The sequence below is a fragment of the Monomorium pharaonis genome, chromosome 7 (genome assembly GCF_013373865.1).
Source record: "Monomorium pharaonis isolate MP-MQ-018 chromosome 7, ASM1337386v2, whole genome shotgun sequence".
NCBI classification, from domain to species: domain Eukaryota; kingdom Metazoa; phylum Arthropoda; class Insecta; order Hymenoptera; family Formicidae; genus Monomorium; species Monomorium pharaonis.
In genome coordinates, this window is record NC_050473.1 from 18,610,647 (window position 1) to 18,626,786 (window position 16,140).

General features: G+C 37.5%; 1 protein-coding gene across 4 annotated transcripts in view; it reads right to left on the reverse strand.

Annotated features, from left to right (window-relative positions):
• Positions 1-7,655: 7,655 nt before the first annotated feature.
• The window catches only part of LOC105831362 (glycine-rich protein DOT1), a 100,008-nt gene continuing 91,523 nt past the window's right edge, over positions 7,656-16,140 (reverse strand). For 3 of the 4 annotated variants that reach the window (XM_036289351.1, XM_012671431.3, XM_012671433.3), the window contains 2 exons: positions 13,410-13,790; positions 7,656-9,652 (listed from right to left, as the gene is read on the reverse strand). In XM_036289351.1, the coding sequence (XP_036145244.1) occupies positions 9,522-9,652; positions 13,410-13,790 (512 nt within the window). In that variant the 3' untranslated portion in view covers positions 7,656-9,521. The remainder of the gene's footprint in view (positions 9,653-13,409; positions 13,791-16,140) is intronic. The other variant, XM_036289352.1, reaches the window with a different exon arrangement.

The following is a 16,140-nucleotide window of genomic DNA, read 5'->3' on the forward strand; positions in this document are numbered from 1 at the left end:
GAATACATCATAAACACACTCGAAATCGCGCTCCGCTTTCTATACGTATTAAAAGCTGTTAGATATGGAACGTCACATGCGTGTCTCGCTTTTTGATCCCAATTTGTCGTACACTCGTATATTCATACGTATTCTCTCTTTCTCTCTCTCTCTCTCTCTCGCACATTTTCCCTTAGTTAACATTCACCCGGCAAGTTTATTTATCCGAAAGCACCGTAAGAGCTAGCGTCCCCTAAAATCTCGCAGCTCCGCGGACAATATTTGCGTCTGTATCGTTCGATAAAAAAAAAAAAAAACCGGACTCATCCATATATAAGCGGCTTATACACGATACGCGCGTGTGTATCGTGTAGAGGAAAATCTTTTGACCGTGCCAACGGAGAATTCTACCTGAGACGCGAAAACGCGCCGGGTCGAGAGTTCAACGTGAGATAATACAGATACGGAGATACACGCTGAGAGATGCTCCCCCGCGTATTTAACGCCTGACTCGGCCGCGGCGGCGGAAATTCGTGAAGATTCGAGGCCGCCGCGCGTCTCGAGAAGCTTTTTGCGCGGGCCTCGCAAAAAGGGAATCTCCGCCCGCCGGAGGAAGCGCGAGGAGAACTTCCGGTCCGGGCCAAGTAACAACAACGAGCTCTCCCCCTACAAAGGGGAATTTCTTTGTCCGTCCCTCTCACTGTCTCCCAAGGACCCCGTCGTCGGTGCACGGCGACTTCTTTCGAGGCAACGTGTTTTTCCTTTCCTTCTTCGTCGCGTTTACTAAAGTTAACGATCGCGGCGACTGCCGTTGCTCGACCTGTTAATCGGGAGACTCGCGCGGTCGACCTGCGTCCCGCGACTTCCCGTCGGCCTTTATCATTCTTATCCGGCCGCGCATTTGCTTTCGCGAAAGCGTGTGCTTTCTTTTTTCTTTTTTTCGTCCGTCGCCGCCATCGTCGCGATGGTCTAGAAAAAATGCACGGCTCTCTCTTTTAGATACCAGCCTGTGGCGCTTGTTCTGCAAAACCCGTCGCGACTCAACTGCCGCCAGTTGATTTTTACTTCCGCGCAGAAATAACTTTTACGCCAAATCCGCATGTTTAATATCGTAAGAAAGGTAAAGCCACTAAACCAGTTAATAGGAAATTCATGAAAACATAACCAATTACTCAATGCTTAAGAACTGTATACTTGTCCATTAAAAATATCATGTTACTTTTATTTTTTTGAAAACTTGATTAAAAAAGTGAAAATGTGTGAAAAACACCAGTAAATAAAACTGATGCATATTATTAAATGATCAACATGGAAGTTAAAAAAAAATTTAATATAAAAATAGCTTTCTAATAATAAACTTGTTAAAAGTATTAATAAGAATTTAAAAGGCTTATTTACCTAGGAATATAAATATTAACATAAAACCGGTTAATAACTGAAATTTTCCTCCTTTTATTTGAAACAATTACACTAAGTAAACAATTATATTTTAATCAAATTAAATATGAAAATTAGATCTAAAAATATCAATTAATTTGCAACTTATTACTTTAATTTTTTTTTTTTAATCGTCTTTACTATTCAGCGACTGATGCAGTGACTTAAGCTTTTTATACACAAAAATAAAAATCTATAAATTACTTGTTGAGATAATCCTGCAAAATTTTCTCAATTCAATTTTCTTTACAGAATAATGCGAGATTACCGCATTTGATGGCGTGTAAGCTACATTTTGCGGGAGTTTTTGTAAAGATTTATGATATAAAGAAATAAAATGCACGGGAGTTTTGCGTGCAATCGGATCACGCAAAAATTGAATCGTATACCATGCAATAATTGGTAACATTACAAAGTCTCCTCTTGGCATTGTGCGACTAATCGAACTGCGATTCGAATCGCAGCACTCCTACTGCGGTTGTCAGTCTTCGCGCAACCATTATTTCCTTTTGTGTGCAGGGTTTGAAAGCATCGCAACCGTGCGAGCGAGCGGGCAAGACTGTCGCCCGCCATTTGCTCGACAAATCGAAAGATTTCAATCGTGATACGACCTACATCTCTACACAGAAAACTTCACTTTGCTTATTAAGCTTTATTTCCCGCCTCTATTCACGTCAGATTTATCGGGAAGCGAGGAGAAATCTAAGATAAATATCCATAATTTAATTACGTTTGGATGATAATCTATAATCACAATGAACAGCAAGAGATTGCTCCCTTGTCGATAAATCAACTGTGTTACGTAATTCGAGCTCAGCAATTTGTATCGCAATTCATCATTCCACTTTCCTCTAGCACACCCCACCGCACATCCTCCTGTCGCGATCCTTTAAAGCAAATTCGACGTGAGCCGTAAGATAATTTAAGAAAGACGTATCTATATTATTACGAAATAACACATATCTGATATATTTATTATGCAAAACTTGTCGTTGCTTTTTGTAATCATTTTCACATCCGCACGATTATAAGGTACCTCAACCTAATAAATCTCATCACTAAATCAGATACATTTTTTAATTTATCGTTTTATGCTCATATCACGCGAGGAATTAAAAGTGCGCCCAAACGTCTAGAAACTTTCAAAAATTAAAAAATTAATTAAAGGCCAAATTAAAGATAATTGTGATATTCAAGAATAGCGTAGTCCCACTAAAGAACTGTTTTTATAATTAATATTCTTTGATAATTTGCAATGATAACATGCAATTTTTTAAATTTATTTAAAATATATGTAAAAAATACATTTTATTTTTGTGAGTAATTAAAATTAAGGTTTTATTCTTATCTTATTAATTTCAGTATCTCCATAAATATATAAAGCTTTTAAGAAGTAAAATAAAGTGGATCTTATCCAATTCAGATATCTTATATTCGACTTTCAAATTTCTTATCTGATTCAAATTTCACTTTAACCTGTAAACTATTTTTAATAATTACACCTAATAATTCATTTTCTTGCAAATTATATATTCACTTGAGCATCTCGGATTCTATGAATGTATATTCTATCTCATTTCCATAATAAGTAGCTAAAATAATGAGACGAAATTTGCAAGTATATGGGATTCATAACAGTTTTCACTTTCGCAAAAATAAAACATTTTTGCGGCCAAACTAAACTCCAGAAGTGCAAAAATGGACAACAAAAACTTATTCTTTGTATAACTGAAATAAACTTCGCTTCATTTTAAAACTTGGCTAACGATTCTTAAATCCACGTTTCAAATGCAAATCTGAAACTAAAAATCCGCGTATATTTTTCTCTTTCTACTCTTAAAGATAATAAGGCTCGCGAGTGCGGCGTACTAATGCAGTCACGCGTTTCATAAAACAAGTTTCGTCGGTTTCGTCAGGGATGCTCGGCGTACCGCCGCGCGGCACAAGCAAAAAAAAAATGGCCCATTTATCCCCTAACGGAAACTAATGGGCTCCGTTTCGAGCGGAGGATTACGGACGTCAGGCGGAGTGAGCGATTGCGCGTCGCGCGGTCCGCTTCGGGGGAGGATTCCTCGACCCCCGTGGGCTAATCTGGCCGAGACATCGGGGGAGACCGCGGGCGCAGTTCGCGCGGAACGCGCGCATTGTCCGAGCGTGTTCGGCGAGCGTACACGGTACGCGCGAGACCGGTACACGGGGGACCCGTCCGGACGGTACCCACTGTCCGGCGGTGATTTACGGAGCTCGCGGGCTCGTGCCAGCAACCCGCGCGGGCGTTCCGTTCTCCTCGCCCTCGCGCGGACACGGCGACGATCGTATCCCGGGAACGTATCCGCTTCACATCGGCCACCGCCGCCGCTATAATTCACGTCGCCTGCTGGAAACGCCACGTGGGACCTTCGTCGGCGGGAGGGCACGCACGCTCGGCGATCCTTGCCGAGTCGGGCGAAGTCGAAAATTTCCAAGTCGTGCATCAGAATTGTAATATATCCCGTTTGGATATATAGACTTGAAGGTGGCTCACGGATTAAATATTGATCTTTCCGCAAAGATACCGTAGCTTAAACAGTTGGAATGTTAAGATGTCAACATGTAATTTGCAACTTGCTGCAAGATTCCGAAACTTAATTGTTTACTGCACTTGTTAACAGCAAGGACGAAGGAAACTTATCTTATTAATCTTAAATGCTGTTTTTATCATAAATATTGAGATCTAATTGTGAATATATATATTTAAGATTATATAATTGAATTTTGAAATTAATAACAATAAGTTTTTGTGTAAAGTGTCCCCAGATACAATACGTAGATTTGAAAGAATATTGAGATAAAAGCATTGGATCCTTTTAAAAAAATGAGTTTTCAGATAACGTAAATACAATTTATTTATAAAAGTACAAAACCGAGTTATGCTGCGTTTGTTTCACGGCAGAGCAAAAAATTCGGAAACACAAATGAGATCAATGATTAAACGGATTTCTCCCGAAAAGACTGGAAAAATTATTATCATATTTCCACGATACGTTTACTTTTGATGTCATATATTTCGACGTCAAAGAAAAATGCATGTTACGCGTCTCCCTTCAAAGGGTTAATGCTGTCGTACATTTTCATAAAATTTCCACCCCGCGGGAACGTAAAATTTTTTTGCCCTTTGAGATCATCAGTCGCCTGTCGGAGCGCATCAAAATTCAATTAATCGATCAAACGCGCGTGTGTACGCGTCCCCGAGCGACAGATAAAATAAACGCGGCGCGCAGAGGAAGCTGTGGAGAGGCTTCCGGTTTAATTAGTCTGTCAATGCGACCCGCTCGCCCTGCGCGGGACAATATGCGGGGAGGGGGGTGGAAAAAAAAAGAGGAGAGAAAGAAAAACCCGGGACGGGTTGATTCGACAGCGATCGCGCTCCCTTCGCGTGATATATCGGCGCTGTCCGCTACTGTCGTGCAACACGCGCCGATATCTGCATCTTGCTCGTTGTTTCGCGGCGTTTACGTCACGCGCATGCATTCGCAGATATACCCGAGTGCATCAAATCTGTGACACTGAGGAATTTTTTTCAATTTTTCAACCGGATCGAGAGCGCGATATTAGCATGTCGCAGCAGATTCGTGTGTTGAACGAAAAAATGTATCGAATCACTTACCCTTTCTCTCTCTTTCTCTTTCTCTGACGTCAACTCAAATTTTTTTTTTTTAAATCTAATGTTATCCTCTAGGCTTACATGTTGATGAATTTTTGTCGACTTGAAATATTGACTTCCTCTAAAAAAAAAAAATCTTATTTTGCTTCGCGTCAAATGAAAATAATTCGCAATAAATTTTTGTAATCACTTCTTAGTAGCTCGATGCAAACAAAAAAACCGAATAAAATGTATATAATAAATTAATATAAAATCAATATGGATAGTAATTTAGTATTTAGCTAGATTTGTGTTCGTTTAAATCAGTGGTTCCTAATCTTTCTTTGACCAGGGACCCCTAAAACTTTTTTGTTCGGTGCAGGGACCCCAAGGTTTAAAATAAACATTCCGAGAATTTGAAAATAAGCGACCGGGCATCATACCAGGTGACGCGTGCAACAATATTAATTTATTATAGGTTTATAACTTTATTTTGCGGACCTTAATTTAGCTCTCGCGGACCCCTGGTTGGGAACCTGTGGTTTAAATGAAGAAACTTCACAAAGTACGTATCGCGCCTCTCTCATTTTAACTGTAGACTTGTAAGACTAAATTGCATTTTGTTTATTGTTCTTGTTCGTGTAAAATTCACCCTTCTCAATTAACTGATATTTATATTGAAAAACTTTCTGAATTTCGAATTGAGTGGCTTAGCGAAGATTCGCGTTTGAAATCACCACTCGAGCATCTCCACCTTTTCATTAACCGAATTTCATCATACTAGCTAATGAAATCGTGCGGCGGAAACCACCATCATATGGGTGTCCTGCAAATAAGATTCGCCCTTTCTGCACGAATTTCTGCAGCACCTTCCTAGAGATACAAATTATCGCCGTTGCAGTGATTCCATTGAGGGCTTGTCGAGCGATATAGTACTTGCAATGTGTGCGTTTATCAAACGCACTAATAATTCATTAAAATTCGTAAAATAGATTTGAAAGATATAATTAAAGAAAATTTTAGAGAATTATTCATTCAATTAAAATCGTGACATTGATTAAAATATAAGAAAAAGTTAATTCGACTAAATTTTTCAACTAGATTAAATTTCTTCAGTTCAAATATTTATGCAATTAACTTGAATACATAAAATACTTAAACTTCTATTTAAGTATTTATATATTTGACTGAAATACACAAATAATTGAATCAAAGAAATTTAATCAAGTTGAAAAATTTAGTCAAATCAATTTTTTTTCTCAGTGTAGTAAAATCGAAACTAAAAAATCTATTAAAAGAGACGGTTTAGAGTTTAGAGAGACAGAAAATTTATTTTTAAAAATGTATCCAGAGTCAGAATAAAACACGGATCGTAAAAATGTTGTGTCGGTGTTGAATGAACAGAAACTGTCAGTTGAATGCCAACTGTATTTCGTTTACTGGATTTCATTAATCCAGCGGTATAGATCGTGCAAACAATTCTACTGTGTCTACAACACAATGTGCGCCGTAAGACACGCCGTGAAGTAAAACCAATACGGTCCCGGCATTCTCAGTTAATCGTACCGAGCCATCCCCGACGTCGTTAAGTCAATATTCGATCCTACGGCTCTATAGGATAGTAATTAACAACTCCTGTAGTTCGGTTAAGTGTATAACCGATACACGCCTAAGATATGTTAGTCATTTCTGTAACGAAGTAATTAATACCTGATAACGTTAATAAATTTTAATAACACGAATAATTGCGTAAACACATGTAAGACACACAGAAAAATTCTCTTACTAAGGAAAGCGATAATTCGATTTTTAATTTTCTTCTTTTAAAAAGCCATTATCTTTGCAAAGAATATTTTTTTTATGATAATCTTAAAATACACTCATCCATTTACTTAAAACAGATATTTTTTTCAAATAAACTTTTTTACGCATACAGAAAAATATATACTTTAATTTTAAGTGTAAATACTGTAAATATTTCTTATTTCAATAGTTCTTATTTCATTCAGTTCACACGTATATATTTGCTATATTATCATAAGTTATAAGCATCAAATTTATTAAAAATATTCGATTCTTAGTCATTCAATGTATCTTCAATCAAGAATATTGAATTAAACATTCGATTTACATATTATTCTGTTTTACTTTTAACACAATTTTATAATATTCATCGAAAAAATATAAACTCTTTTCTCGACTACGTGATAATAAGTTTTCTTCAAATTTCTAATGACTATATTTTAAGACAATTACCAAAAGAATATTCGTTGTTAAAAATAATATTTATTGGAAAAAATATTATAATCGCTTTCCTTGCACGAAGAGAATTTTTTTTTAATTTACCCTCAAAATCTGCTAATTGTGGGACAACATGACTTCGAGAAATTTTACTGTACTTTTTAGTAAAATTTACTATATTTTTAGTAAATTTTATTGAAGGTATAGTAGTATGTTTTACTATACTTTTAATAAATTTTACTAAAAAGTAATAGTAAAATTGTTCGAGGTGACACATTATCCTACAATTACCAGATTTTTAGGGTAAATTTTCAGAGAAAATTCTCTCCGTGTAATAATAGAATTGATACTTTTCTGTGTAAATTCAATATCAGAATTTTTTGATATTTTTGATATTGTAACATTTCTAACGATCCATCCGATATAAGAATTTTTCACAATTGCTAGAAAATTTCGAATTGTCACTAAAAAAATGTTACAGTTGTCACGTTTTCCATTAAAGTTTCGAAAATATTAAGTTACCGAGGGCCCGTCGTCGAATTTCACCGACGACGATGCGCACAAAGAGAAAAAGCAATCTCCTAACGATACGATATGTTAGATAACGAAGCGATTTAATTACCGATGGGAGGAGATCGAAATTAATATAGAGCGGCGTCGAATTTCGAGAGTGGGGACGCCAAACGGGAACTCCCCGGGCCAGAGGAGTTCACCGTTAAGTTAACTACGGACCAGAGCGCAGAGCCGGCCCCGCCGGGTTCGCGGTCGACGACGTCGTTGTGCCGTGGACGTGCAACATGATGATTAAGACATGCGGGCGAAGTCGTTATCCACGGCTGCATGCATGCACGGCATGCATACATCGGTGTCCGTTTCGATGCGCGCTTTAATGAAGTTGCGAGGGGTGGCCGCAACGAAGTTCAGGCCACGGGGCATGTCGCCGTCCGATGCAGCGTGGCAGCTTTACGTATTATCGCAATACGAGAACTCCGGTTGGCATCGGCAAACCCCATGGACCCCGCCCGATCGGATTTCACGACCGGACGTCCGGAACCGTAAGGAGGGAGGGGGGAGGAGGGAGAGATGGAGCCTCTCGAACTTTACCTCACCTTGAAATTGGAAAACGCAATCCCGCCGGTCGTAAAGGCGAGCTTCTCCCTCCACCCTCCTCCCTCTTCCCTCCCTCTCTGCCCGCGCGATAAATTGGGAACGAATTCTTCGGGGTCGCGTGCTTGGGAGTTTGAATGGTCGGCGAGTGTTCCTGATGATAGCAAAAGAAGTAAAAGATGGACTGAGAATATGTTGATTTCATTCGTATATATTTTCGACGTGTTGTTATATGACAAATGGCGTTTTTGTATTGTAAATGGGAAAATGAATATTCGAGATGTTTCACCTAGCGGAGATCTTCTCCTCTTTCGGCGTCTTATTCGTCGGGCCATCCTTCAAGCGAAATCAATTATCTGCAAAACTCTGAGAGCCTGCCGCTTGATCGCTTGCGTAACAAACGGTAACAAGCCCCCGGTTGACATTCGTCGCGTGGTACTCCGTAACAATGCGCGCAATTAATTTATGCCCGATTAATTGGGTATTAATCAAATTAACGATTAATTAAATATGTATAACGGAATTGTCGGCGTTCGAAGATCAAGATATCTCTTCCCTCGTTGTTTTTCTTTTTTTTGTTTTACATAACGACGCGAAACATTTGTAACATGTTATATCCTCTTGTTAGCTCAAGCAATTTTAATTCAACACGTCAACACGTTTTTTCGGCCGTCATTGCGGAAGTGACAGGCAAATTTCGCGCTGTTGCGGACTTGGAGTTTTGCGCAATTTTTTTCGCAACCGCGTCGCACACATCTATTTCTTTATTTCATTCATTTCCTACCACCCTGGGCTCTCGTCTCTTCTCGCGCGCTCAAGAACCGATCCCGCTCGTCCGTCGCAAAATAAGGAACGTCGCAGGGCTGGCCGGCTCGCGGTTGCCCGTCGATCGGGCGCACCCGCGAGCCGTCCAGGCTATCCGCTGCGGCTACCTCTCGGAGCTCGCGGCTCACACGCGCAGCAGCGTGTCATTGTCGTTGATGTCGAGCAACGGCCGATGATTGTTGCCGCCGACCGGGTTGCCGGGTGCCACCGGGTCCGCCGCCGTCACGTGGCGGCCGAAGTCCTGAAGAATCCTGTAGGAGGGGCGTCGTAGTAGTTGTTATCGCCTGGAGGAACGGAAGTCGGCACTAGGCTATGCGAGAGTGACCACCCCCTCGGGCTCGGGTGACCAGCAGTTGTCGGACAGCCAGCAGCCGAACACCACGGTCAGGAAGCCGATCAGAAGTGCCAGGATGATGTAGATCTCCGCCTTCCCTAGCGAATCTGCCCACAGACACAAGAGCGCACGTGACACGTTGCCTAACGTGCTGAGCGAAATGTGCGTGCGGCCAAGGAGCTAATTAAGCGTCTTTGCTTACATAACAGCACACACACATACACACACACACACACACACACACGGGGGGCTCTGAAAGGTCGCATGCGTTGTAGAAGGATCAACGCGTCGTGCACACGTCGCCTAGGTGCTAAATGCATGCATGCTTGTTGCTTCAATCCCGTCAGGTGTAATTTGTTATCTCGAGCGCGCATGCATATACGGTGCAATTGAATTAATTGCGTCAGACGTTACATACCGCTTGGGGGAAAACGCGCGACGTAATTTGCAAAATCAAAGCGAAGTCAAATATACCCGCGGCGGAGCGTGTAGGAAACGTGAGGGAACGACTCGAAAATGGAAGTAAAGACCGAAAAATCGTTCTTTCTCGGCACAGCGGGTTCGACGCGTCCAAGAGGGATGCGAGCGAGTTAATTATTTAATTATTGGCCAAGTAATCCCGGCGAATTGTGATATATCGTTATTCAACAACACTTACAATTAGTAATTCCAATTAATCGGGCATTTGACTAATCGATTTGTTTGGCTGACGGTTTGTGAATACATTGATCACCCGATAAAAACAAAATTCCCACATTAATCATATTCCAATGTATAATATTCATATTACATTGTAATTTATGCGAACATATAAGCTTATAAAATATTATGTTTCTCCGGCAATATATTGTGTAATATAGAAACAAGAGAAGAAATTAATTTAATATTAAAATAATTACCTTTATCTTAATATCTTTTAATGTATTATTATTTTGTAAATAATTTCTCCATAATGATATTTGTTATTACGCGGAATTAACTTCGAACTCATATTGACCTAACTCGATATCAAAAACTACTTTAATAATGAATAGAAAAATGCAACTTATATAAGTTGGACATAAAAATTAATTTTTTTTTTGTCAATCAGTCTTACATATTTAAAAAATATAGGGGGGAATTCTTGGAATCCGTCGGCAATTCTTCCTTATAACACATTACAAGTAGATGGTAATAATTAATATCGTGCTATATGTTCATTCTTTCTTTTAAATTAGATGTCAAGAAAGTTTGGGTTTAGAGTCTTAATATATTATGCGATGAAAATTCGAAATTTCCAAAGTGAAGGAGACTCTTCGCTGCCAGGGTCGTATTTGAAAGTTAAAACGCAAGCTCAAACCAAGAGGGAACGACGCCGTTTCGTTCGTTCCGTTTCATGAATTTTTCACAGCCGTCGCTATTATTATCTCTACACAGCCGGTTCCAGGCTTACACCAGTGCCAGTGAATGACCGCTATCGGCGGCAACAGAAAAACAAAGCGCATCGCCGTCATACCTCGCCGTTGTGTTTGCTCACGGTTAAAAAGGGCGACAAAAAAAATTGTCCGGTGAAATTCCAACTCGCGTCGCGTCAATTAACTAGAGTCTAATCCGATTTGCTGAATGACTCTTCTTTCTGCTCGAGCTTCGTTGCGATAACTTAATTGAACTCGTGCAGCGAGATGATTATTGGAATATGATCGAACTTCGAATGGTAGATACGTATTATCTGTAAGCGTAAGCCTAAATTTGAAAAGTTCCACTTCAAGAATAGGAAGATTGCGACAAAGCATAAGCGTGACTCCGATTCAAGGAAGTTCTTAAGGTAATATAAAAACTTGATCGAATTTTGAGAATAAATTTGTAATTAAAATGGGTCAAACTAGTTTCTTCAAATTTTTTTGCCGGATAAGTTTTCTTTAAATTTCAAATAGAACTTTTGAAACATCGCAAGCAAAACATAAGAATTTTATTCGCATATTATATTCACATAATTATTATAAAAAATTATAGTCGTATAATAAAGTTTAAAGGATTTAAAAAAAATTTTTTTTAATTAAATTTTATCATATCATTTGTATATAAAAGTATAAAATATTCATAAATTATACAATTCTCTTTAAATATCGTGTAATACGAGTGACAACGTTGCCTGTTACTTCATTTAAATCATTACTATGAATAGTATGAATAAATCTTTTCAAATTTTTTTCACATTTATTTATCAATATTGATAAATATTGATGTGGAAAAAATTCAAAAAGATTTATTCATACTATTCATAGTAATAATTTGTAAATAAAAAGTTATTGCTTTTATTGTCTATTGTTTTGACGATGATAATGTTAAAAGCTCTTTTGTCAAAAGATATATATAAATAAAAAGTCATGTGACTCCCCTTTACTTTTTTAAACCGGAATACTTCAAGATTTCGACAATTTTAATGACATGTACAAAAATTTTTTTACGCAGCATTCATACGTAACCACAAGCGGGCAAACATCTTGTATAAAATTGCAACGTCAGTCGTGCTTTATGGTTCGATTATCGTAATATGAGTTTTCGTGGCAGATGCTGCTACACAAAAATAGCAATCTAAAAAAAAGTTTCCGCAACAAATTGCGGCCACGAACACCGAACTAATAAAGTCGTAAGCTGACGAGCATACAATATAAATTGTATCCACGTTATGTCGCCATCATGCGCGCGAATATAATTTACGATGACGTGGGTTTTAATAAATAAAATATGTGTAAATTATTTGAGATTAATGACATTTATAGCCTGTGAGTATTTACAGCTCTAAATGTATAACATTTAAAAATTCAGCACAAAAAGCATAAAATCTATTCAAGATATATTCATGCAAATTTTTAATTGTAGTACACAAAAATAATGATTATATAGCAAGCTTATATAAATATATAAACGGCATTACGTAAATTGTAAACATATAAAATATAAAATGCACAAAGGGAATAAACAATAAACTTTAAAAGTCTGTAGACAATCTGCCAAAACAGAAATAAAAAGGGCTTTTAAATCTTCTATGAATAAAGAATCTATATACAGTCATTAATTATCTTTTAAGTGTTACAGAAACATAACTGTCCGGATACAAAATATGAAAGTTTATTTTATGCTACAAATTCACCAATAAATATTTTCTTTAGAAAAAACTCGATTGGAAGTGAAAACCCTTGCCATGTTACATTTCCATCAAAGGTAAACTTGTGTTCAAACTGAAAAAAAATTCTATGGCCTCTTATTAACAAAAATGAAGAGTAAAAACTTTTCTAATGCGTTTCTATTAAAAATGTTTTAATTTGCAGTATAAAATAAACTTAACTCCTAATACCTTATGTGTGTGTAACAAATAGTTTCGCGACTGTGTGTATGTAGATTTCTTTGAGATTACTTTGTTTATTTCATATTATTCCGTCACACTTTTTTTACACACATTTTCAGACTTGAGTAAAGATAAAAATAGAAATAAAGTAGAATCGGTTGCAATTTTATTTTAAATACATTTGTCAATCTGATTTCTGTTAATAAAAGACCAGTGAATTTTTTCAGTTTAAACACAAGTTTTGCCTTTCATGGAAACGTATTATTGCAAACGTTTTCACTTCCAATCGAATTTTCCCTGAAAAATTATAATATTCAGAATTTATAGCACAAAATAAATTCCGAATATCCTGTGTTCGAGCAATTAATTTCGTGACTACAAGTGTCTAGTGGCTTACACTAGTTTTCCGAAATCTCTTTAATAAATTCTTAATAAGCAAGGTATCGACCGACTTGTGCGAGAACGCCAACAAGCAATGGCGTTCGCAGGCAAACGTTTACTACGCAACGTGACGCAAGCATAGCGGTATGACGTACCTAGAGGACCCTTTGACTTCCACAGGCCCTTTATGAGGGTTGGATCGCCGCGACGCCAATCGCGCCAACCTCGGCCACGACGAGCGGGCCCCTTAGAGCCGGTACCGGAAGCAGCGGCACCGCCGCCGGCTCCACCGCCGGTCGATCCACCGCCGATGGTCCCACCGGTAGTACCGAAAGAGGCAGCCGGGGCGGCTCCGGATGTGCCGGTGGAGAAACCGGTAGTTTCACCACCGCCGCTGCCGCTGCCGCCGCCGCCGCCGCTTCCGGTAGCACCACCGGTAGAACCACCGCCGCCGGGGCCCGGGGTGCTCAGCGACGAACCAGCCTGCGGTTGACCGTGGCTCCCGCTTCCACTCTGTGGCACCGGCGCTCCCGCCGCTTTTCCCAACCGATCCGGAAAGCAGCGTGAAATGAAAACAGGAGGGCGTGCGCGCCATTAAACTATCGATTCACGTTTGATCGATCGATGGGGGGTTTCACGCTCCATTGGATGGATTGCGCGCTCTTCTCCTCCGATTCATCTACCTTCGCTTATCTAAAATCATTCGGAATAGCCGCGGTTATAACCGTCACGATAGCTACGATCGTTTTATTTTTGATGCCTGATGATCCCTTGATTCTATTTTATCAATTTAAATCCTTCGGGAACAACTAAAAAAAAAAAAAAAATTTATTTTTCTAGGATAGGCCATTATTTCCCGATTTGGACGATTATCCTAGAATTTTCTTAAATAACACATAATTTTTAACTAATTTACTTTACGGCAAAAACAAGTATTTCATTCAAGAGACCGATTTATCTGAAAGCCGGCGCCGCTCGATGCTCGCAAACATACATATAGGATAAGTCTCATTAGAATTCTGAGAGAATCGATCTTAGCGTTAGATATGCGAAGGAGCGGTGTAATGGAGCAGAACGTACCCATGCGAAGGATTTTTCAGGTAAGTGAATATGCAAAGAAATCGGAGGATCGTATAAACTGCCTTCGCCAACAAGTTTGCAACAGATAGGTTTTCCATTAACAATTTCCCGTGGATTATTCCCGCTTTAATTGGCGTTACAGGGGACAGTTCGATAATGGCGAATCAAGAATCGGAAAATGTAAATGTATCAAAGTGATATTTTTCTCTTTACATCGACGGGATATCTCTCTCTCACATAACTAACGTATACTTAAGGGTCAAGAGGATTTCAATCCGTTATTGGGTCGAGGGGGGTGACACCGGTGTAAATGGATTGACGGCCAATTTGCAGGGATGAGTGATGAATCGTATTTTCGGCACCACTCAGTGTGGACAGACCGATGACGATTATAACAACAATAAAGATAAATTGAAATTCTGTGATTACAAGAATAATTTTGCTAAATGTGTTAAATTGTTATAATAACGTAGCTATTTAATTACGTAGCTTTAATTGCGCAATTAATATAATGTAATTATTAAGAGATAATTGTATTCGTCATTATTTCTCGAGTAATACTGCAATTAAATTTCGAATTAAATAAAATTATAAAAGGATAATTGTTTGTTTCTTAGAGTATTACTTTTCTACACTTAAATAATATTTATATATAAATTTGCAGCCGAAGAAGAAGATAATGTTTATAATATATTCCTCACGATGCACACACGTGCGTCTATCAATTTAATTTAAAAAACTTATTGGCATTAAACTTTCTTAAATGATATATAAAATCAATAAATAATTTAATGTCAGAAAAGAAAAGATTTTTATTCCGTACTGCGTTTCACATACGTTCTCCTATATCGAAACATTTTCGAAATATCAGTTGCAGTTTTACACGGAAAAAAAATATTGTTGATTTGACAAAATTTTCCAACTAAATTAAAATTTTGTTAGTTTAAAAATTAATGTATTTAACTTAATATGCACAAATTTCAATTCAAATATTTATATAATTAATTGAAATATATAAATACTTGAATAAACAAAATTTAATTTAGTTGGAAAATTTAGTCAAATTAACAAAATTTTTTTCTTAGTGTAGAAATTATACAAAATATTAGGCTCTGTTTTATTATATCAATATTAATTTTTGGAATAAAATTGGAAAAAAACAAGCAAGGTTTCTAAAACAAAGACAAATACCACGAATATCAATTTAGTCTGTTCAATAATTTTGTTCCTTTAAATATGAGAATATAGAGGTTTACTATAGAGAATATAGAGAATATAGAGAGATAACTGGTTTCAAAACCTGTTGCGTTTTTTTTTGCGAAGCAAATTTGGCGAACCGTCTTTTCAATGTAAAGCAGAAGACAAACATTCAGATTTGTCTTTATAAATAAGAATATGTAACAGAGTTTTTACAAATATAGAATAAAAATCTCTTATTTATAAATGTTATTTATCAATTTTATATAATACATTGTTATATTATTTTATAATTATTATTTTACACCGTGTACTTTAAAGAACATAAAAAATATAACAACTAAGAATCTTTAGTCAAAGTATGTAAAATTAGTGTGATACATAATTTAGTTAATGGGGTCCATTTTATATTTGAAAAATTGTGCAAAATATAGAAAACATAAAGTGTAAAAATATGTGTAATTTCGCACGAAAATCGTTTAATCCACTTTTCAGAAAATATCAGCATGAACCGCAAGTGTATTATACATCACCAGATTTATTTCAAAATTGCATTTTACGCGCTGCACTTTTGTAAACGAGTATCAGGTAATCATCGTGATCGTGATA